General features: G+C 48.3%; 1 protein-coding gene across 2 annotated transcripts; it reads right to left on the bottom strand.

The window, feature by feature from the left end:
• Nucleotides 1-234: 234 nt before the first annotated feature.
• setd1a (SET domain containing 1A, histone lysine methyltransferase) lies at nt 235-19767 on the bottom strand. Of its 2 annotated transcripts, none has more exons than XM_069165307.1 (21): nt 19751-19767; nt 17116-17260; nt 16928-17026; nt 16568-16838; nt 15874-16016; nt 15460-15704; nt 12811-14497; nt 11575-12561; nt 10822-10989; nt 10197-10317; nt 9964-10106; nt 9693-9732; nt 9399-9591; nt 9262-9305; nt 7865-9144; nt 6974-7319; nt 6638-6819; nt 3342-3452; nt 2861-2980; nt 2568-2705; nt 235-2235 (listed from the first exon to the last, which is right to left on the bottom strand). In XM_069165307.1, the coding sequence occupies exons 2-21, from the start codon at nt 17251-17253 to the stop codon at nt 2062-2064; spliced, it is 6630 nt and encodes a 2209-aa protein (XP_069021408.1). In that variant the 5' UTR covers nt 17254-17260; nt 19751-19767; the 3' UTR covers nt 235-2061. The 2 variants fall into 2 exon arrangements, with proteins under 2 accessions (XP_069021408.1, XP_069021409.1); XM_069165308.1 differs by lacking the exon at nt 19751-19767 and adding an exon at nt 19487-19729 and having other exon boundaries at nt 10197-10281.
• Between the last annotated feature and the right edge of the window lie 1342 nt (nt 19768-21109).

Raw genomic sequence — 21109 nt, 5'->3', positions numbered from 1 at the left:
AATGCACCATTAATAAAGGGTCCAACGCATTAATACAAGAGAAATATTGCAAATAATATTAAAATAATCATCAAATTAAAGGAAAAACAATAAAAAATAAATGAATGGAAGGTATGTACATGTTTCCTCCGAATGGAGAGAGGAAAAGGAACGACATATTTACAGCTCGGAATCTGTGTGTTTCTACGAGAAACAAACACCTCTACAATATTTACACGTATTTTTATTTTTCTAAATTTTTTTTCCTTTCATCTTTTGTCCTGTAGTAAAGAGGGTTGGTTTGAACTGAAAGGCTTTTTCATTGCAACGAGAAGTATCATACACATTTTTCCTGTTTGGGAGGGAACAAAAACCGAAACAAATTAAAAGAAGTTAAAAGTTTAACATTAAGTCAAACTTTGGACGGCCACAGCCACGTGAAAAAACAGGGACACGGGTCGGAGACGTCCCTCCGTCTGCAGCCAATCACGAGCCTGCTGAGAACTCGTCCGTCTGTCAGTCAGACACCTTCCACCTGTCGCCAGACAAACGGATGGGAAGAAGGAAACTCGACGCCTCTCGATGACGTGTTTACAGGGAGGGATGTTTGGACAACAGGGGGGGAACGATGACACTCCCAAAGAAAATATACACCAGTGCATTCTGGGAAAAGGCCCGCAAACACAGGGGGAGAAAAAAAAAACTAAACTAAACCCTTTAAAAACATCTGAAGCGACAAACGCTGTTAAACACTGACCACACATCTTTACGAGGACCTGCAGGAGTTTTGGTGGTAATCATTGCTGGATAAAAAAAACATAACAAAAACAACAAACTTGCAGAAAAGGTTTTTGCCAACTCCTGAAAAAAAGGAGTCTTTCCTTGTAGAAAGAAAACATGAGGACGTCACAGAGGGAGGAACTAAAAGAGACGGAGAGATGCTACGAACAAAAAGGAACACCGACGATAACAGACGCCGACTTCACTTCCCGCCGTCTGGTACTGAACTGCATCTCCAAGAGAGTTTCTGCAGGACGCAAAGTGGGAAGAAAACAACAACAACAACAACAAAAAAGGCCAATTTTATGTTGTGCTGATTCAGCAGCCGTGTAAAAAAACAAAACACGTTTAACTGCAACTGAATTTTCACGGTGGGTTAAAAAAAAAAAAAAAAAAGGCTTCCCTCATCCAGAGCAGGCGAATCAGGAGAGTAACGCTCATGTCACTGTAAGGAACTTACAGCTAATGCAACTAAGTAACGATACCATTAATAACAGCAATAGTAATATTATTACATAATACTATGAAATGAAATAAAAAAAGAAGAAGCAGCTCCAAAACAACCTTCACACTTGGAAAATCTTTGCATAACTGAAGCCCAAATTGATTGAAGTTTATTGACCATAAAATGGCGCCGTTAACGGGCGCTAGTTTTGTCTTTTTTGTTTTTAAAAACCCTGAATTTGTCTGGTTACTCCTGTGCGTCTGTGTGCGGATCTATGACGGGGGGGAGGAGGAGGAGGAGGAGGAGGAGACAGTGGAGGAGTGATCCCAGGCTGTAGATTACAAGAAGTGACATAGACATAAAAATACCAGTGTGTATGTTGTTGTTGCTTTTTTTTGTGTTTTTTTTTTTTTTTTAAACGTTTTCATTGTCTTATTTCTAACGGATTGTTGGCATGGAAACAGAAAACCTTTTTTCTGGGTTTACAGGAACTATGTTACGCCATCGAGTCCAACGCCGCCGCCGCCGCCTCCTCCTCCCGTGTTCCCGTGTCCCGTGTTCCCGTGTCCCGTGTTCCCGTGTTCCCGTGTCCCGTGTTCAGGTCACACAAACCCGTCGCACGCTGGCTTCGTGGAACTGAATGAAAAAAAGTGAGCGTGGAAAAGTGCAAGTGTGTGCGTCTCTGTTTCCGAGGACACCGTGAAGCCACCCGGGGGAGCGGCGGGGCGGGGGGGCATCCGGATGGAGGGGGTGGCTTTGTTTTACGAGTTACACTCTGAGGAGGTCGAACCGGGTGGGGGGAGGGGGTGTCGGGGTCTGGCTGGCTGTCGGACAGTGAAAGGAGGGAAGTGTGTCCACTAGTTGAGCGTCCCGCGGCAGTTCTCCGTCCCACACAGACACGGGATCTTGTTGTCCTCCAGGGGGAACTTGTAGTCGTAGGTGATCTCTTCGTTGACGGCGATCGCCTGCTTGGAGTAAATCACGATCTTCTTCTGGGACTCGATGGTGATGACCTTCGCGTAGCAGTTCGGCTGCAGGGGGAAAAAGAAAGAAAAGAAAAGCAGTGAGAGACGGATGGGCGACACCACGGGTCCGGAGACCGACACGACGGGTCCGGAGTCCGGGGGTCCAGAGACCGACACGACGGGTCCGGGGACCGACACGACGGGTCCGGGGACCGACACGACGGGTCCGGAGACCGACACGACGGGTCACGACACGACGGGTCACGACACGACGGGTCCGGGGAACAACACGACGGGTCCGGAGTCCGGGGGTCCAGAGACCGACACGACGGGTCACGACACGACGGGTCCGGAGACCGACACGACGGGTCGCGTGGACTCGGCCGGTTCGGACTCACGGTGCAGCAGTGGTTGATGAAGCGAGCCAGGTTGCCACACTTGGTGGCGTCGATGATGGTGTCGTGGTCCACTCGGAACAAGTAGCTGCTCCCGATGCCCTGCTGCGTGTACCGCTTCTCTCGGTTGTCGGCCACCATCTGGAGACAACAGCAAGAAAAACATCTGCTCAACATACGGGCGTCTGAAAACAGTCGTTATCGTCTTCAACGCAACGACAAAGCGTGACGAGATGAAACCTGAAACCGGTTTGACGACGTATGGATGAAGAGGTTTGGAGAAGCGGGACTCGTACCTGTCGGATGTTCTGCCCGACGTACTCGATGACCATCTCGTCAGCGGCGATGGGCTCCATGGCGAACAAGCCCCACTCGTGGATCCTGCTGCGGCCAAAACGAAGCTTCTTCTTACGGAACTAAATCAAGAACAGAGAAGATTCGCTTCAATCAAACGTCACGGAGGAAATTTAGAGAGAAAGTAGGTTTCACTGAAGTTAAAAAAAAAAAAGAGGCAGATTTGGAGCTTAAATCAAGTAAATAAACCGATTTAAGTTGATAATTTGTCTGTGAACTGTGTAAACCAGCGCTATAGGAGGATAATGAAGTGACCTTACACACATGCTGATGTGAAACACTGATTCTCTCCACTTATCTCAGTTCAGAATGGCCCACACCCAAAAGTCTGGACCACCACCCTTTTTTATTTTTCTAGGGAGTTTGTGGTGACGGGGAGAAGGTCCAATTCTTGTCTGTCTATTCATCACTCGGTGCCGGTACCTTCAGCTGGTTGAGTTTCAGCAGGTCGGAGTCCATGACGGCCGTGGTGCCGATGACGGTGAGGAGGCGGCGCTGCTCCGAACGTCTCTCCGACAGCACCCGGTTCACGCCCTGGCAGCAAACACACCAGAAACACACGCTTCACAAATGTGCCGCTGACCCAACGTGGCTTCATCACGCGGCCTCGAGGAACCGAAGCCGAGACGCAACTCCACCTCGATTAGCAACAAGAGTCAGTGAGAGCGAAGTTCACCCGGGAGGATCGGACGCCAGCTTCTCTTCTGCTTTCAATATGTGAACTAAATTTAGGTTCAACTTTATTACTGCTGACCGTTCATTATGAAACATCACTCAACTAACACGTACAAGAAATCACTGAAGAATTTTCTTTTCTTTCTTATGCCGACATCAGCATTTATAAGTAAAAAAAAAAAAAGCCTTAAAAACATCTTAAATTAAAATGTAAAAATGAAAAAGGTAACAAGCAGAAGTATATCTGCAGGATCAACATGAAACCGTGAGGAAAAGACAAATGTATGGAAACATTTCAAGAACTGATCAAAAAAATATGATAAAAACATTTTCAGGCACATTATAAAGAAAAAAAGCAGCTCTGTCTTCAAGTCCTGAGTCTGCTGTGGTTTCCTCATTTCATATTTTCTACACAATTATGCCCCTGACGAAACCAAAAACAAATGATGAACCCACGCACTGTGTTCAAGTAATCATGATATTAATGATGATAATCCTGACAAACTGAGGAAACTACATCCTTAACTGTTTTAAAAAATGGATTAAACTGTAGATCCTCTGTATGTCTGTATTTTAGGTGAAATGGTAAGTAGAGAGTGGAAAGTTGAGCTTGGTTGTCATAGAAACGGTCACTTTAAACAGGGGCAAAAACGTATTTGAAGTGTTGGACAGTAAAATGATGAACTGAAAGGAAAGACGGTGCCATTCAAGGCTAAATGTTTACCGGCAACATCACCGGTAAATGTTCAGGAAAAAGAAAAAGGCCCTTTGTGTCTGAGGAACTTCCTGGTTGATCCGTCAGCTCAAACCACGACGTACAACAAACCACATCCCGGTTCACCTGCAGCAGCTGCAGACTGTGATTAAGATCTGACAAGTCGAAGCCGCCGGGCTGCTTTGATCAAGGATGCCGACTCATGTGGAACAAGGATACAATTTATAATGCGGCTCTAAAACACTATTATATCAAAACAATTAGCCGGGCGTAACTAAAGACTGAGTTCAGTGTTTCCGGAGTAGAAGGTGATGCTTTGTTTCTCCACGAGCACATTGAGAAATCACAAAGCCAGACTGGAAAACTATTCACAGGAATGTTCAAGCTTTTCCACAGCAACGCAACGGTTCCCGATTTCCTGTGAAATATCAGCAGGTGTTTGTAGGTCACCTGACTGTCCAAGAGTTTCCACCGGCAGTGTCAGAGAATGACGGCGTCGACGCAGGACGATGACACGCCGTGTGGAAAATCAAAACCGGGAATCATATGAAGGAATATGACTCTGAGTCTTTCTCCTCAGTGTTTATTTATTTTATTTATAGCATTGGAGTAAAGTTTTGGTCACAGCAAAGTCCTGCTGTGACCAAAACTTTACTCCAATGCTATAAATAAAATAATGATTAATAATGACATGAAATGACTAAAGTTGGGAGGGTTGTGAAGATAAAGGTGAGTGAGGAGAAGAAGAGAATAAGCCAAATTTTTGCCTAAAGAGAAAAAAGGTCTGCAGTATTTTTAATGGAATTTTAACATAATTGATATGACACAGTGCAATTGTTTTTATGATTGATTAATCTGCTGTTGGAAATACTCACTTCTATATTAATGCAAATAAACTTTCAAAAAAAGAGATGATTTTAATTAAGGTTTCTTTTCATAAAACTGCTCACAAGTAATTCTGGAAAACTTAAAACTACTCTGTAAAGTTATGTGTTGGAAGTAATGGAAGCAGAAGATGGGGAGTTTTGTTTATAATATACTGTATTTTTCGGACTACAAGGCGCACCGGATTATAAGACGCACCGGATTATAAGGCGCATTAAGCAAAACAACACAGTCCGGTAAATCAAACTTTCCACTTCCGTACCATTGATTCATCGGTGTTGAATTCTTTGCGGCTCTATTCTCATGTTCTGCTGCGTAGATAATTGCTTGGAGTTTGAAACCCGCTTCGTAAGCATGTCTCTTAACAGGTGCCATTTTTGGAGTCCTTTTACGTACACACAAATGTCCTGTGATATAATGTTGAAGCACAGTAAGTATTACGTATAACAAGTGGAGGGGGTAAGCGTACTAAATACTGTTCTCTGATTGGTTTATTGTAGCTAACGCATACTCCTCACATGAATGCACTTTTAGTTCAGACATTACATTCCTGTTACGGCCGATCAGGTGGTGACCCGGCGTACCGTAATGCTCCGAATATCCACTGAGCGGAGCGGCTTCGTTGCTTCCCAAAGTCGTACTTACACATTTCGACAGATTTTTGAGCGCATTGTACGACATAAAATCGATCAATAAGCACAACAAGTAACCATACTTAAGGCACACTGTCAATTTTTGAGAAAATTTAAGGATTTTAAGTGCGCCTTATAGTCCGAAAAATACGGTAGTTAAACTATCAGTTACCGAGTCATATAACGACACGTGTAAAACGTGACGATGCGGATGGTTAAAAGCTGGAACAGTCACTTTATTATCGCACACGTCCATCAACTTCCTCACTTTTTTTCTCAAACCCTAAAATGACCAATTCAACGGCTGCAAGCAAACAGCTCGTATCTCCTGTTCAGTTCAGCTCCTCTGAGTTGTTGTCAAGCATCATAACAGTTGATAACAACAGTAGATCCATGGAAGATTGTTTATGGAGCCAGATGAAACCCGGCCAGTCATTTATTCCTACAACATGGTATCTGGAACCACCTTCGGATTCCTTTATTTACTGGTTCTTGTTTTTTTTTAACCACAAAATACTGAATGAAAAATAGAAGTTTTTGATAAAAGGCAACTCAAATTTATGCTACAAACACAAACTCCAAGATATTTAATGACTTGGCCCCTAAAAAAAGACCAAATCCTGACTTTCCATGTCTGAAACAACCTTTCTGAACGCTGTACAAAAACCGGTTTAAGACTGGGACCGACCAAATTAATTTAAAAGTGAGTTTGCTGCTGTTTAAATGAACGGAAAAAGAAACTCCTGCAACGCAACGCAGTGCAAGAAAAACCCAAATCCAGGTTTACTAAATAAAAGTGCGAGTGTGCCTACCGAGCTGTCGACATTCTCCACTTCCCGTATGACCTGCTCGGGCAGGTCCAGGTCCAGGTAGACGTCCTTCTCCTTGCGGCTGATGGCGTAGTATCCTTCGCTGCGGGCGCAGCCGGTCACGTGCTCGCGAAGCTGCGCGTCCGCATTCTTCTTTTTACGGCGGGGGTTCGGCAAATTGGTCGGTGCAGCTCGAGGGTCAAGGCCAACAGCACAGAACCAAACACCGATTCCAAAGACAACAAATGTCATCGATCTAAAGGTTTCTTATCAATTGGAAATAAGATATTGTGTGAAATAAACCGGCAAACAAAAGGTAGTCATAAACAGAAAGGATATTGGTATGGCTGACCCAGTGGGTGTCGTTGAGCCAATCAGAGCTGTGGTTGTCCTGCAGCAGCTTCTCGTACGTCTTCTTCAGCAGCATCAGGTCTTCGCCGTCCAGACCGGAGTTCCAGATGTCGTACAGGATGGTCATCTGCTCGAACTCGCTGCGGCTCTCGAACTTCATGGCCGGCAGCCCCAGCGCCAAGGCGGGTTTGGGCCAGCGCTGCGACGTGGTCACGCCGGCCTCCTGCAGAAACAGGCGCTCGCTCTTCCTCACCACCTCGTCCTCGGTGTCCGAGCTGGACAGCTCCCCGGACTCCAGCTCCTCCACGTCCACGTCTTCTTCAAGATCGGGCTCCTGTCGGGGGGGAGTGGGGGAATCCATCATTGTGTTTTAGCTTCTAGCCTGTTTACACGAATATCTTGTCAACATAATGTCCCATAAAGATGGTCAGACGACAGGTAACATCGTTATTGAATAGTCTCAGTCATCTGGTCCACAAAAGTATTCAGGGGTAATGGCTTGCTATCTGAATTGATGCATTATATGCAGAATCGGCACTTTTAAAGGACTATAACATACATTTTCCAAACATTTAATGAGGCAGCTCTGAGATCTGGTGCTGAAATCAAGCACAAGAGAAGAGCTGCTTCAATCTGCCTGCTTCGGTTCAGGAGATGACGACGACCGGTCGATTAGAGACTGTGTGATTGTTTTGCAGCAAACTGTAATTAAAACCTGTTATTTCTTTACCAGAAAACAAACATCACGAGTATGTGTCACCATTACGGAAAGCTAAGAGTAAACCGACAGTTGAGTCACATTTCTATTGTGACGTTGCCGCAAACGCAACTCAAGACATCCACAAACATTTACAGGAACAGACTAAAGATGTCACGCACCTCCAGTTTCCGTTTCCTCTGTTTCTTTCCGGGCTGCTCCTTTTGTTTTTTCGTGTGATGCACCTCAAGGTTCTCTTTGTCTTTCCTCCTCCTCTTTTTGCTCTTGTCCTGGTCAAGTTCAGAACCTTTGCCAATCAGATTCTTCTTCTTGGATGATGGAGACCCAGCGACGGCCGGGCCCGTATCCTCAGAGTCACACAGCACTCCCACCGCAGACACGTATTCTCCCGTGTCTCCCCTGGACGGCAGCGCCTCCCCAATGACCTCCTCTGGTGCTTCCAGCACCCCGGAGATTGCGTTGAGGTCCGCTGGGAGCAAGACAGAAGAATCTTGCCTGGAGGAAGTCCTTTTGCCGGGTGTTGCTGGGAGAACGGGCGGTTTGCAGTAGTTGTGCTCCATGAGGACGATAACACCCCCTGGACTCATAACCAGAGCCAGTGACTCCGGGGAGAAGAGATCCTCCTCCATCTTCTGCTCCTCCGCTTCATCGGATGTCTCCGTCTCCTCCGAGTCCCCGGCATCGGGGTCCATTTTCAAGGCTACGTCAGCCAACACGGACAGGTCGGCGGTGGAAGCGGAGGCCAGCTGCAGGAGGCTGGACGCTCCCAGCTGCTCCCTGAGTCTCAACCTCTGCTCGTTCTCTTCCTCGCCCTCGTCTTCCTCTCTGAGGGAGTGACAGGAAGAAGCAGACAAGCTGGATGTCCGAGGCCGGCCTCTGGACCGCTTGTTGACGGAGGGCGGCGGCGGAGCCTCCTCGAAGGCCATCCGACACATGGAGGCGTGGTCCAGCGGCAGGTTCTGCACCGTGCGGCAGACCATGACGGGAAGAGCGGGAGATCTGGGAGAGTCTTTGCCCCGTTTGCCGGGGGATTTGACGGGCGTGGTCTGAGGGGAGACGGGGAGTCCCTTTCTGGACTCCTCAGAGTCGGGTGTTCGTCCGGACGGGGGCACGATGAGGGCGTTGGCTTCACCCGGTTTGGAGGCGAAGGGGAGCAGCTGGATGCCCTGACTGGGCCGAGCTGAGGGGGCAGCGGCGACGGAAGAGTCTGGAAGCCGGCCGAAGACGAGCGCAGATTCGCCCGCGAGCTGCGACGGAGAAGGCGGCGCAGTCGGCAGCTGCGTTTTGCCGTCGTTCTCGTCCGTAGAGAACGAGACCGTCTTCCTGCGTTTCTTGAGAGGCGGCACGAGAACGATGGGGGACGAAGGGCGCGGGTACGGCGGAGACGGAGGATGCTTGGTGGGCGCTGCTGTTGCGTCGGCCTTGCTGTCCTTCGTATCACCTACAAAAAAAAGAGAAGAGATTTCAAAGGCCGATCCAAACTAAACATAAAGCTCAGCTTTTGCCTTCTTTGTTGATATGCATTCGTTAATGACACGGATAAGAACCTCTGACTGACCTGTTCTGATCTGAGTCTTTGGAACAGCTGCTGCGTTGTTTTCCCTGAAAACAACAACAATAGAGCAACAATTCAGCAACAGAAGAAAAAAAACATGAAAAACATTCAGTGATGTGATGTTGAGAAAAATGTTGCACCTGTCATCCTCTTTCTCGGTCGTGCTGTCCATGGTGGACTCATCCATGCTGTCCGGCCCTTCGCTCTCAGCCCGCTCTCCTTCCTCCTCATCCTCATCATCAGAAGAGGAAGAAGAAGAGGATCCTGAGGATGAAGAGCCTTCAGAGGACGAGGAGAGGCTTTCGTCATCACTGTCGGCACTAAGGCCATCATCTTAAAAAAGAAAAGAAAAAGAAAATGGGTCTCAGTTCTGACTTAATGAAGGTATTCAGAGAAATAAAGACATTGTAATGGGATTACTGGTGGTGCTTTACCATCAGATTCCTTTTCACTTTCCTCTTCTTCCTCATCCTCCTACACACGACAAAAGGTTTGTTGTTACAACACTAAGAGATCACTGTGAAATGCTGCCATCTAGCTCACAAGAAGAATGATCACACTTGTTAATATCAAAATGTTCACACAAGTGCAATAAAAACATCCACATGCTTCATGGATCAAACGTTGTTATGTAGTTTCTATAATGTTCAGCCTGCTATTTGATGAATAATTCAAATTTTAATTCAAATAAAAACAACCCTGCACCTTTTCAGTGGAGGAGCCATCAGATGTTTCCTCTCCCTCGCTGTCGAGCTCCCAGGGTTTACGATTCCTCGGCTTCTTTTTCCTCCTCTTGTTGTCCCTTTCGGCTCCGTGACGGTTTGCTTCGGGCATTCTCCCATCGGCCGCTGCAAAAGGACAACGGCTTCAGAGTTACACGGAGCAGGCCGATGAACGCGACCCTTCTTCTAAAGGTTTTTAACATCAGCTGAGCAAACCTTCGTCGTCCTCGTCTGGTGGCGTCGAGGGTCGCGGCCTCTTCATGTCTCCCTCGTCGAGCTCCAGAGGATCTTTCCTTTTCACCTGCTCAATTGGATAAAAGACATTTCTTTGAAAAATCTGTGAAATTAAGCAAAAAATGGCCTTCAAACTCTTGACAGAATACCAAACACTCCTGCATTCAATAAAACTCACCATAAACTATGTTCATATTAGATGTATTCTGGGCTCCTGACATCATAAACACTAAAAGTGTCATTTTAATCCAGAACTAGGCCTCATAACACATATTTCTAATTGATGCTGGTTAGTTGAGCTGGCCAATTATTTAGCACAAAAGTCTTTCTTCATCCGCAAAAAAAACCATTTATTCATTTATTCATTTATTTCCATCAGATTTTCCCTAAATGTTGTGAACCCATTGACCCCTTCTTCTTCTTCTTCTGTGGTTTGATGGCACATGAATGGAGAATTAGCACCACCAACAGTTTATTTCGAGGCATATACTCTATAAATATATATTTATATATATATTTCTCCGTAGCTGTAACTGAAGCGTATGAATATACTCGGAGGTGTAGGTCATGTTTTAAATTTAGATGTACAGCGGTGTCCTGCTTTTACCTTGAAGGAAGGCAGTCGCAGTGCTCCGCGGAGAGAAAAGCCCTCCACGCCGCCACTCTTCGCCCAATCCACGAGCGACGTGAGAGGTTCCCGCGGACGGTTGACCTTTTCCTCTTTCTTCTCATCATCCCGTAAGGCGGACACGCCCCGAACCATCGTCTGGAACGGCTGGAAAGAGGAAAACAGTTATGGTTTGAAACAGGTCAAACACAGGCACCTGATCTTTGTTCTGCCCTTTCCATTTATTTAATAATCCTTCTTTTAACATAGTTATCTGCTGCATGACTGCTTGTTACTGAGAACGAGGAAGACGAGGTATGCTGTTGTGAAATGGTCACAATATGTACATAGATGATAGTGAGTCCTCAAAGAAAACACTTTTTTCAAGTTCTCTTGGCATTGATTAAACCGCCCCAAAAAAAAATCATATCTTTTTGTCAAAATTACAAAAAACTTCAATGCTTTTAAAGTTCCTTCGATGTGCCTCCACACAGCTGCTTTCAGTCAGTACACGCAGATCCATGAAAATGCAAATTAGTCTCCACTTCTGTGGGTCGATAAAATGAAAAGTTTGAACCCCACAAGTTGTGGGATTTGTTCTTTAGGTATGAAATGTATGAAACCTTAACATGTTCACAGTATGTGAGTCTACTAGCATATAAAAAAAAGAAAAGAAAAGAGGATAGAGTTGCTTACATTCACACAAAAAGCCCAAGCAGCAGCCCCATCCGTGTTGGGATGAGCCTTCCTTACCTTGGCCTTGGTCTCCTTCCTCTCCCACCACTCGTCAAAGGTGGCGAACGCTACGTTCTCCACCATCTTGCGGTTGAGGTCCCTCTGCATGATGTTCTTCATTTCCTGGATCAGGGTGGCCAGGGCCATCTGCACCGTGGCCTCGTGCGGATTCTCCGCCAGCATGGACATCTCCTGCCCCGCGGCCCGGTACCCCTCCTCGTCCCCGGGAAGCATGGTGCCGTAGCCGGGAGGGGGCATGTACGAGGGGTAGTGTGGAGGTAAGACGTGTGGCGGCCAGCCGGTGTGGGGGGGCGGGATGCTGTGGTGCGGAGGGGGCGGTATCTGAGTGCCGTGGGGGTCGGGGTAGGCGTAGGGCATGTGGGGCGGCATGTAGCGGTGGTCTTGGTCATAATGAGCGCCCGCCCCGCTGCCTTCTTGGTCCATGTAGGGGTGGTGTGCGTGAGGTGGGGGCATGGCGTGGAGGTGGTAGGAGGAGTAGTCCGCGGTAGCCGCCTCGCCCGGGCCAGGGGTCCCGTTGGACGACGACATGCGCAGCTGGTGCAGGCGACTCAGCATGTGGGTCTGCATTTGGAAGGACATGGGGGTCCCGCCGCTGTACTGGTTCATCAGCTCCATGGAGGTGGCGTAGTCGTACATGTGGTGGGGCATGGGAGGAGGATACTCCGGGTGCAGCTCCATGTGGGGAAGGGGAGGGATCCCTGGCGGCGGCGGGGGCTGGAGGGAGTAGCCAGGGGGAGGCGGAGGGGGCAGGTGAGGAGGGTAGGAGGGAATGGGAGGGTGCATGGAGGTGCCAAAGTGCTGTGAAGAGTCAGGTGGGGGTGAAGACGAGGGGTCCGTCGATTGCGACGGCATGGCGGCCTGAGACGAGGATGGCGAGGATCCTGAGGGGACTGATGGCTGGTGGGCGTTCACCGTCGTTATGGCGGTGGTCTCCTCCTCCTCGTCAGAGATCTCCATGTCTTCCCCCGAGGAGTGAGGGGAGGCCTGGAAAGAAAACAAGAGAGTTTACTGTTTGAAGTCGGGGCGCCGTCCACGAGTTTAATCAGCATCCACATCGATAACCACACTGAAAGAAAGATCACTCAGGAAGACAGAAATAGACAGAAAAATAACAACAAAGGAAAACCAGAACATAAACATCACGCTGAGACTGAAACCAGGATGTTAATCTTGGTGTATTTAATACCTTTTTACTTTCTACTACTTACTTATTTACAAAAGTACTGATCGTACCTGACTCTGCCCATTGTAAGGTGGTGTGCGTGCGCCCGTCCTGCTCCGTGCGTCAGCTGATCCCGCCTGTGAAGACTCATCCTGCAGAGCACCGGTCCCAGCCAGGCTGCCCTGGGGTTGGGGCTCCTCTGGGGGGAGGATGTGGGGGGAGTACGTGGAGGAGGGTGGCGTGGCAGCTGGAAGTACAGTAGGACTCTTCCTACCATCTCCTCCTTTCCCCCGTTTCCTGCCTCTGTGACCATCTCTGTCTCTTTCCCCTTTCCTCCTGTGGTCCTTCTCCCCGTTGTCCCCCACCTGCTCCCCCGCCGCCTCACCTGGCCCTCCTCTTCGCTCCGCTCCCTCCCCGCTCCTGCCCCTCTGCTTCTCCTCTTTCCTGTCTTCCTCGTCTTCCTCGTCGGAGGCGAGGAAAGAAAATTTCGCTTTTTGTTCCTTCAGGAGCATCTCGATTCGCGAGTCGAGACTGCTGCTGTGGTAGACAAACGGTAAGCTCTCATTGGTGGAGTCCGGCTCGGGGGAGGAGTCCCGTTGAGGAGGCGGCGGGGAGCTGGAGGAAGGGGGAAGATGGTGGGGGAGGGAGGTGGAGGAAGGGGAGTTCGAGGAGGAAGCAATGGAGGGGTTGGGTGGGGAAGAAGGTGGGGGCGTCTTGGGCGGGGCGGGTGGGGTGCTGGGACGGCGTTTGGGCTTCGTCCATTGCTCCTCACGGGCCGGACTGTCCTGGTTGAAGTCCAGCGTTCCCAGTGTCTCAGCGACGGCCGCTGCAATAACAGAAGCTGGCGGGAGAGGAGGTGGCGGCGGGGGGGGCGGAGGCAGAGCGCTGTGGTGACCAGCATGGTAGTCTTTGTCAGCACCTGCCGAAGGCGGAGGGCCCCTGTCCGCAAGGCCCGGGCCTCCTAGACGAGTGGAAGCATCCAATCCCTGAGGAGGGGTCGGGGCGGGCTCTTTGGAGGAGGAGTACCCCGAGTACGACGACGGGGGAGGAGACATGCTGTTGGAGGAGGAGCGGTGGGAGTTGGAGTTGTATCTGGGGTCGGAGCTGTTGGGGAAGTCGCCGTCTCTCTCCCGGTCTCTGTCCCGGTCTCTGTCTCGGTCCCGGTCGTGGCTGCTCCTCCTGCGGCTGCCGCTGCCGTGGTGGTTGTGGGAGTGGTGGTGGTTGCGGTGTCTCTGGTGGCCGTGTTCGCCCGACCGGGAGCCCAGGCTGTCTCGCCGGTACGCCCGGTCGTCCCTGCGCTCTGAGTGGTGGTGGGAGTGATGGGAATGGTACTTTGAGGAAGAGTTTGTTTCTTGCTGGTGATGGTACGACGAGCGTCTGGAACCGATGCCCGCCGCCCCGTACCGCCCGCCCGACTCTCTTTCACGGTCCCTCTCCCTGTCCGACATCGGGGGCTGATCGAATTGGTTGGCGAGGGGCGGCGGAGGCATCGAGGAGTGGTGCGCCATGTGTGGCCCGGGTCCTCCGACATTGGGATAGGGGGGGTAGCACGGCGGCTCGTTGGGACGGTACGCTGGTGTCGGGGGAAACATGGGGCGACCTCGGTGGTACACCGAAGGCTCCTGTGCATCATCGGAGTAGCGCGACACTTTGTACCCTCCGACGGTGGAGGACACGGCGGAGGATGACGATGAGGAAGGTAACATGTCCTGGGGAGGATAGCCGCTGCCCAAAGTGCCGGTATTATAGCCAGTATGTCTGCAAAACAGAGACATGACACAGACTCAGTTATTATTTAGTTGAGTGACATTCACAACCGTTAAAATATGCTGCTGCCATGCAGATTGTTAAACGGTCCGGTGGGCTGATGGGCGAGTCACAGCTGGACCCAGAGCTCACCAGACGGTTACAGAGGATGACCCGCTCCATTTTAAAAGACGACTTCCACCCTTTACGTGGTGAATTTCAACTTCTTCCGTCTGGACGGAGGATTTTTAGGTCCAAGGTGTAAAACAAAGCGTGACAGGAACAGCTTTGTTCCAGCTACATGTGTTCATACGAACAAGTCCCAGCTCCTTTTGCACATATATATTTTAGCCTTTGGTACCTTTTTATGACAGTGGTCATTAATTGTTGTGACTTATATTACTGTTTATTACTCTTGATTCATGAAGCCTTTGACTCCATTTGTGCTTGAATATTGTCACTATTGTTTTTAAATGTTTGCCTTCTTTTTCACTGCAAAACAAATCTACCTCCGGGTACAAATAAAGTAACCTGAACCTGAACTGTGGATTCAGTACAGCTTTCTCTTCCAATCTCCCAATACAGGTTGATTAAAAGCACAGAAATCAAAGCAGATGACATCATAAATAGCACAAAGCCTTTAAATGCTACCATACTAATTTACGTTCATTCAACGGATATGTAACTTCAGAGCTTTATTAAAAACTATATTTGAATTTGGCTTCATCCCCCAGTTTCATTAGCTGCTTTCATCTCTGCTATGAACAAGATAATACAAAATTAGTCTTGCAATCTAATAGCCGAAAACATCACTGCAGCAAAGAACCAAGGAGCAATTCTCTTCTCTATGAAAGCCAAGACAACAAAATGATTATGAAAACACTGAAGATCTAACTATAATTCACTAAATAACAGACAGGAGTTATATTTTTCTTTGCGTCACGATAATATAATGTTCTGTATCAACAGCTTACCTGCTGCCAGTGTAGCCCGAGTCCTGTGAGAAGGGAGTTCCAGATCTGGAGCTGTAAGGTGTTCCTCCGCCGCCCTGAGAGGAAGCGGAGGAGCCGGGGGTGTAGGTGCCGGCCATGGAGGAGGGGGGGGTGTCCAGACGCTGATCGTCTGCAGAACCAGGTGTGACGCTCCCCGACGTGAGGGCCTGGACCCCCGCTGCCAACACAGCAAGCTCACTGGAAAGCCTCCGCCGGATTTCCGACGACTATGCAGAAAAACAAAACACACAAAATAGTCTAGAATTCAGAACATTAAGAGTGTATAATTAATAACAATACTGACTAAACACTCAAATTGCATCTTAATGCACATTCACATATAAGACGTTAGATGATGATTAAACATCTGAAGAGAGGATTTTGCAGTGACGGTACCGTGTCGGGCTGCGGCTGCGGCTGCGGCTGCGTTGGAGCCGGAGGCTGCAGCCTGTCGGTCAAAGCTTTGCCTCCCAGAGGTACCGTCTGAGGAGTGTAGGACCCGTTCACTAACAGGTCATAATACTTCTGCCTCTGTTGGCCTGCACAGAAAAAACAAAAGTCACAGAAAGATAAATGCAGGAGGTGAAATGAGCTCAGCGCAGATGTAAACTGTACCCACTTCAAATCATTGTAATTTTTTTTTTTTTTTTTAGGTTTAACTGCCTACAATAAGGGATCGCTCATGTTATTTCAGTCTCCTTCGCTTGTTAGTTAGTTTATTAGTGAGCAGGTCTTCTCAAAACCCAGTCAACAGATTTCAATTAAAATTTATGAGGAGTTAGGGAACTAAAACAACTTTTGCGTGGCTGCAGATAAAGGAACTGCAGGACAGGGTACGCATAAACATGTCTAATATTTCCTCATTAACTAAAGATCTTTATAAAAGGAAATAAGGTGCTTATAACAACCATCGGCTACGTTTTCAGTTTGTATAAATTGGCCAGATTTTTTCAATGTCTTCGGTAGGAAATAAACCGTTTAAAAGCAAATTGTTTCATGTTTATTCTTTTTTCATATTTGTCATTAAACTTTGTCAAAAGCATCAACCAGCTCATGTTAAAGATCCCTCAGTGGGCATGTTGGAGCTCACCTTTTATATCCAGCTGAGCATGAATGATGTTCCCCATGACAGAGGTGTTGTGCAGCTGCTTGACCGTGTCCTTGGCTCCTCTGGTGCTGGTGAACAACACCCTGGCCAGGCCCAGGTGCTTCCTGGTCTTGGGGTGGAACAGGATCTCCATCTCCTCCACCTCCCCAAATTTGGCACACATTTCTGCCAAGAAGGGCTCCTTGATGTTGTCATTGAGTCTAGCAAAGGTCACCTCCTTGAGAGGTATGGGACCCACGTAGAACTCATCAAGCTGTAGGGAAAAATCAAAAGATGAGGGGGAAGATCTAGAGATGAAGCTACTCAAGATGTGTAAAATGAACACGGACCATCAAGTCTCACCTTAAACTTGGGCACCGGCAGCGACAGTTCTGTATACCTGGACCATAATCTTCGGGGTCGAGGGTCCCGCAGATCCCCCACGGGCGGAAACCCAGAGTCCTGGGGAAAAAACAAAACATAGGTTTCTCAAAGATAAAACCTGCGGCAGGAACACAATTCATAAAGACACAAGTGGAAAATCAACTCACTGGCACACTGAAATGCACTCCATCATATCTGTAGATTTTCTGTGTGACCCGCCTGATGGCCGGGTCCTGGACGAGTTTGTAGCTCTTCCACTGCAAACTGACAGCTTTTTGTGTTTCTGCCCCACTGTCTGGATCCATCCTACAACTGAGAGGGAAACAGAAAAGTACAAATTACAGACAATACAGAAGCTAAAAAAAAAAATCCCATCTGACCACAGGGGAGTGCAGCTTTGACAAAGTAGAAGGGGGGGGGGTAGACTGATCTGAAATGCTGTGAATTCAGGGGTTATAACACTTCAGGGCGACATCCCAGAACCGGAGCACCACGGCTTCATTATAATACTGTTGGTTGCTATTATTTGCACAGCAGACAAAGCATCTTTTAAAATAGTTACTGTGATAAGACGTGTCCTCAAAAATGAGACAATCTGTAGTTCCTAAGTGTTTGATCTGCTCACCACCTCCTCCACCTCTACAGGAACCACCTCCTCCACCTCCTCTACAAGAACCACCTCCTCTACCTCCTCTACAGGAACCACCTCCTCCACAGGAACCACCTCCTCCACCTCCTCTACAGGAACCACCTCCTCCACCTGAACCACCTCCTCTACAGGAACCTCTACAGGAACCACCTCCTCTACAGGAACCACCTCCTCCACCTCCTCTCCAGGAACCACCTACTCTCCAGGAACCACCTCCTCCACCTCCTCTACAGGAACCACCTCCTCCACCTGAACCACCTCCTCTACAGGAACCTCTACAGGAACCACCTCCTCTACAGGAACCACCTCCTCCACCTCCTCTCCAGGAACCACCTACTCTCCAGGAACCACCTCCTCTACCTCCTCTACAGGAACCACCTCCTCCACCTCCTCTACAGAACCGCCCCCTCTACCTCCTCTACAGGAACCACCTCCTCCACAGGAACCACCTCCTCCACCTCCTCTACAGGAACCACCTCCTCCACCTGAACCACCTCCTCTACAGGAACCTCTACAGGAACCACCTCCTCTACAGGAACCACTTCCTCCACCTCCTCTCCAGGAACCACCTACTCTCCAGGAACCACCTCCTCCACCTCCTCTACAGGAACCACCTCCTCTACAGGAACCACCTCCTCCACCTCCTCTCCAGGAACCACCTACTCTCCAGGAACCACCTCCTCCACCTCCTCCACAGGCTGAAGTGGATCCTGGTGTTTACAGATGAAGTCGACTTGAGGTAAAAGAAGCGCGAGCTGAGTCACAGCTGTCCGGTGAAGTGTTTTTAGGGTGGAGGGGGGTGGTGCCTTCCCGAGGAGGGAAGCGGTGGTTGTCAGGTGGAGGTGGTTGTCAGGTGGAGGTGGGTTGTCAGGTGGGTTGTCAGGTGGAGGAGGTGGAGGTGGTTGTCAGGTGGAGGTGGTTGTCAGGTGGTTGTCAGGTGGAGGAGGTGGAGGTGGTTGTCAGGTGGAGGTGGGTTGTCAGGTGGAGGAGGTGGAGGTGGTTGTCAGGTGGAGGTGGTTGTCAGGTGGTTGTCAGGTGGAGGAGGTGGAGGTGGTTGTCAGGTGGAGGTGGGTTGTCAGGTGGAGGAGGTGGAGGTGGTTGTCAGGTGGAGGTGGGTTGTCAGGTGGAGGTGGGTTGTCAGGTGGAGGAGGTGGAGGTGGTTGTCAGGTGGAGGTGGTTGTCAGGTGGTTGTCAGGTGGAGGTGGGTTGTCAGGTGGAGGTGGTTGTCAGGTGGAGGTGGGTTGTCAGGTGGAGGAGGTGGAGGTGGTTGTCAGGTGGAGGTGGGTTGTCAGGTGGAGGAGGTGGTCAGGTGGTTGTCAGGTGGAGGAGGTGGAGGTGGTTGTCAGGTGGAGGAGGTGGAGGTGGTTGTCAGGTGGTTGTCAGGTGGAGGTGGGTTGTCAGGTGGAGGTGGGTTGTCAGGTGGAGGAGGTGGAGGTGGTTGCCATGTGGAGGTTGTTGTCAGGCGGCTGAGCTGCTCGTGCTGTCACAACAATGACCAGCGTTACGTCACTGGACGGAGTTGAGCTAGCAGCCCGCTGCTAACAACGGCTAACCAGCAAAACGCAAAGAAAACTGCGCTTTCCGACGTCGAGGCGCGTTTCCCGCTAAACGCAATTAATCCGGGTTGAGACATAAACCGGAAACACGGCATCACCGGAGACTCTCGAGCCAGAAAACGTGGACTAACGTTTAATTGCATTCTCGCCTTAGCTAGGTGCAGGTGAACGTTAGCCCGTGGCTAATGCTAACTAGCTTCAACGTCCAAGTTGAACTGTTGTCGAGTCAGAAACGTTCCGCCGGTGAATTCACGGTATTCACGGTATTCACGGAGCCGACTTGTTCTGCCTCTCGGTTCAGCCTAAATTCAGACCCCCTCTTCGTAAACCTACTGCCCGCTCATCCGAGAGGAGCCACCCCGCCGCTCCAGCGGAGGAAGCCGCAGCCAGGCCCGGGAGACGGGCGAGGAAAACACCGGAGCCCGCCGGACCGGGACGTCTCCGACCGCCCGTTACAGCAAAAGCGACGAGCTCAAACGGTCCCGCTACCATTCCGGTAGGTCGTCGAGGCGGCGACGCGCCTCTCGCGGCGACCAGGACGTCGTTTTCTCTTTAAAATCCAAATATTGTTGAGAGAGCGGCCATCGCGTAACCAACCTGAGAGCCTCGCCTGTTCGCCATCAGTGTGTGTGCCAATGCAGCCTACGATTACGGACCGGCACTTTCCCCTCAAAACCCCGAATACTAAAAAAAATAATAAAAAATGGGAGAAAGAGTCGATCAAAAAATACCAAGACTACAATCAAAATAAAAGTTATTTTGACAAAATAGATTACCGTATTTTATTTATTGTAAAATTTCTATAGTTTAAGAAATATGTTTGAATCTGCTTCTACGATCCTAAATCGAGAAAAGGGATCAGAGCTCCCCCTACAGGCTCAATGCGGTAGCACTGCTCGACCGACTTTTCTGTTCGCTGCTGCCTTTCACTGAACCACTTCAACTGCACTGGAACTTTTATCCTATTTTTTTTTTTTTTTTTTTTTTTTTTTTTAGCTTGCGTAGTGTTTTAATAACTGTTTTTAATGTTTTAATCACTGTTCTTAATTGTTTTTCTTTTGCCTTATGTTTTGATGCGTTTAATGGTTTTGTGAAGCACTTTGAATGACCTATTTGTTGAAATATGCTATACAAATAAACTTGCCTTGCCTTTCTTACTATTCTTGGGACCCATTTTAATTAGTTCAGAATAAAGACAATTTTTTTGAAAATCTATCAATAATAAGCCACAAATCTCAAAAGTTAGAAGAGAAACATCCACCTGTTAAAATGTAAAATAGTTTTCCACTGGAGAGCACTATTAAATTGTCATATATTCTTCTGTCTAAGAGTGTGGCAATCTTTTAGACATTTTATGTTATTTTTTTCCCCCAAAATAATAAACAGGTGACCCAAAGAGTCTTACAATAAACCATTATAAAGGTTGTAATGTTTAGTTTTTGTTGACACTGTTTAAGAGAAGTGTTGATTCCAACTGTACAACTTTATTTTGTTGGTTTCAGTTTGTGATGCTGTTGAATTGTGTTGTGTTCTAATAAAACAAGTGTTTTATTACTTTAATCCTCCCATTTATATCAATGGGAGTGAGATAAATGGAAATACCTGCCTACTTTTCTGCTAAATTCACTAAATTTTCTCATGGAGTTTATTCTGGTTTTACCGTGTCTTTAAATAAAAAAATGTTTTTTAGAAAAAATAGAGCAAGGGGCCAACTGATATTTGACCAAAAACACATCATCCACAGGAACCATACAGTTGAATCAACACCTGCATTTATAACTGTCATAAAGATAGAAGTTACTGCATCAGTTTTAGTTAAATGTATGTCAATTAAAATGGCTCCTGAGTCTATTTCTGCAATATGAAGATTTCCTAAAGTATCTTCATTCTGTACCAACAGTGTAATTCCATGCAACACACTGGCACTAAAACTGTTAAGTCAGACTTCACTGAACT

Source organism: Embiotoca jacksoni, unplaced genomic scaffold (genome assembly GCF_022577435.1).
Source record: "Embiotoca jacksoni isolate LCO1_2020_lvr unplaced genomic scaffold, fEmbJac1.0.p SCAF_34, whole genome shotgun sequence".
NCBI lineage: Eukaryota > Metazoa > Chordata > Actinopteri > Embiotocidae > Embiotoca > Embiotoca jacksoni.
Note: the sequence above shows the minus strand (reverse complement) of the source record. Positions and strands in the feature narration are given on the sequence as shown.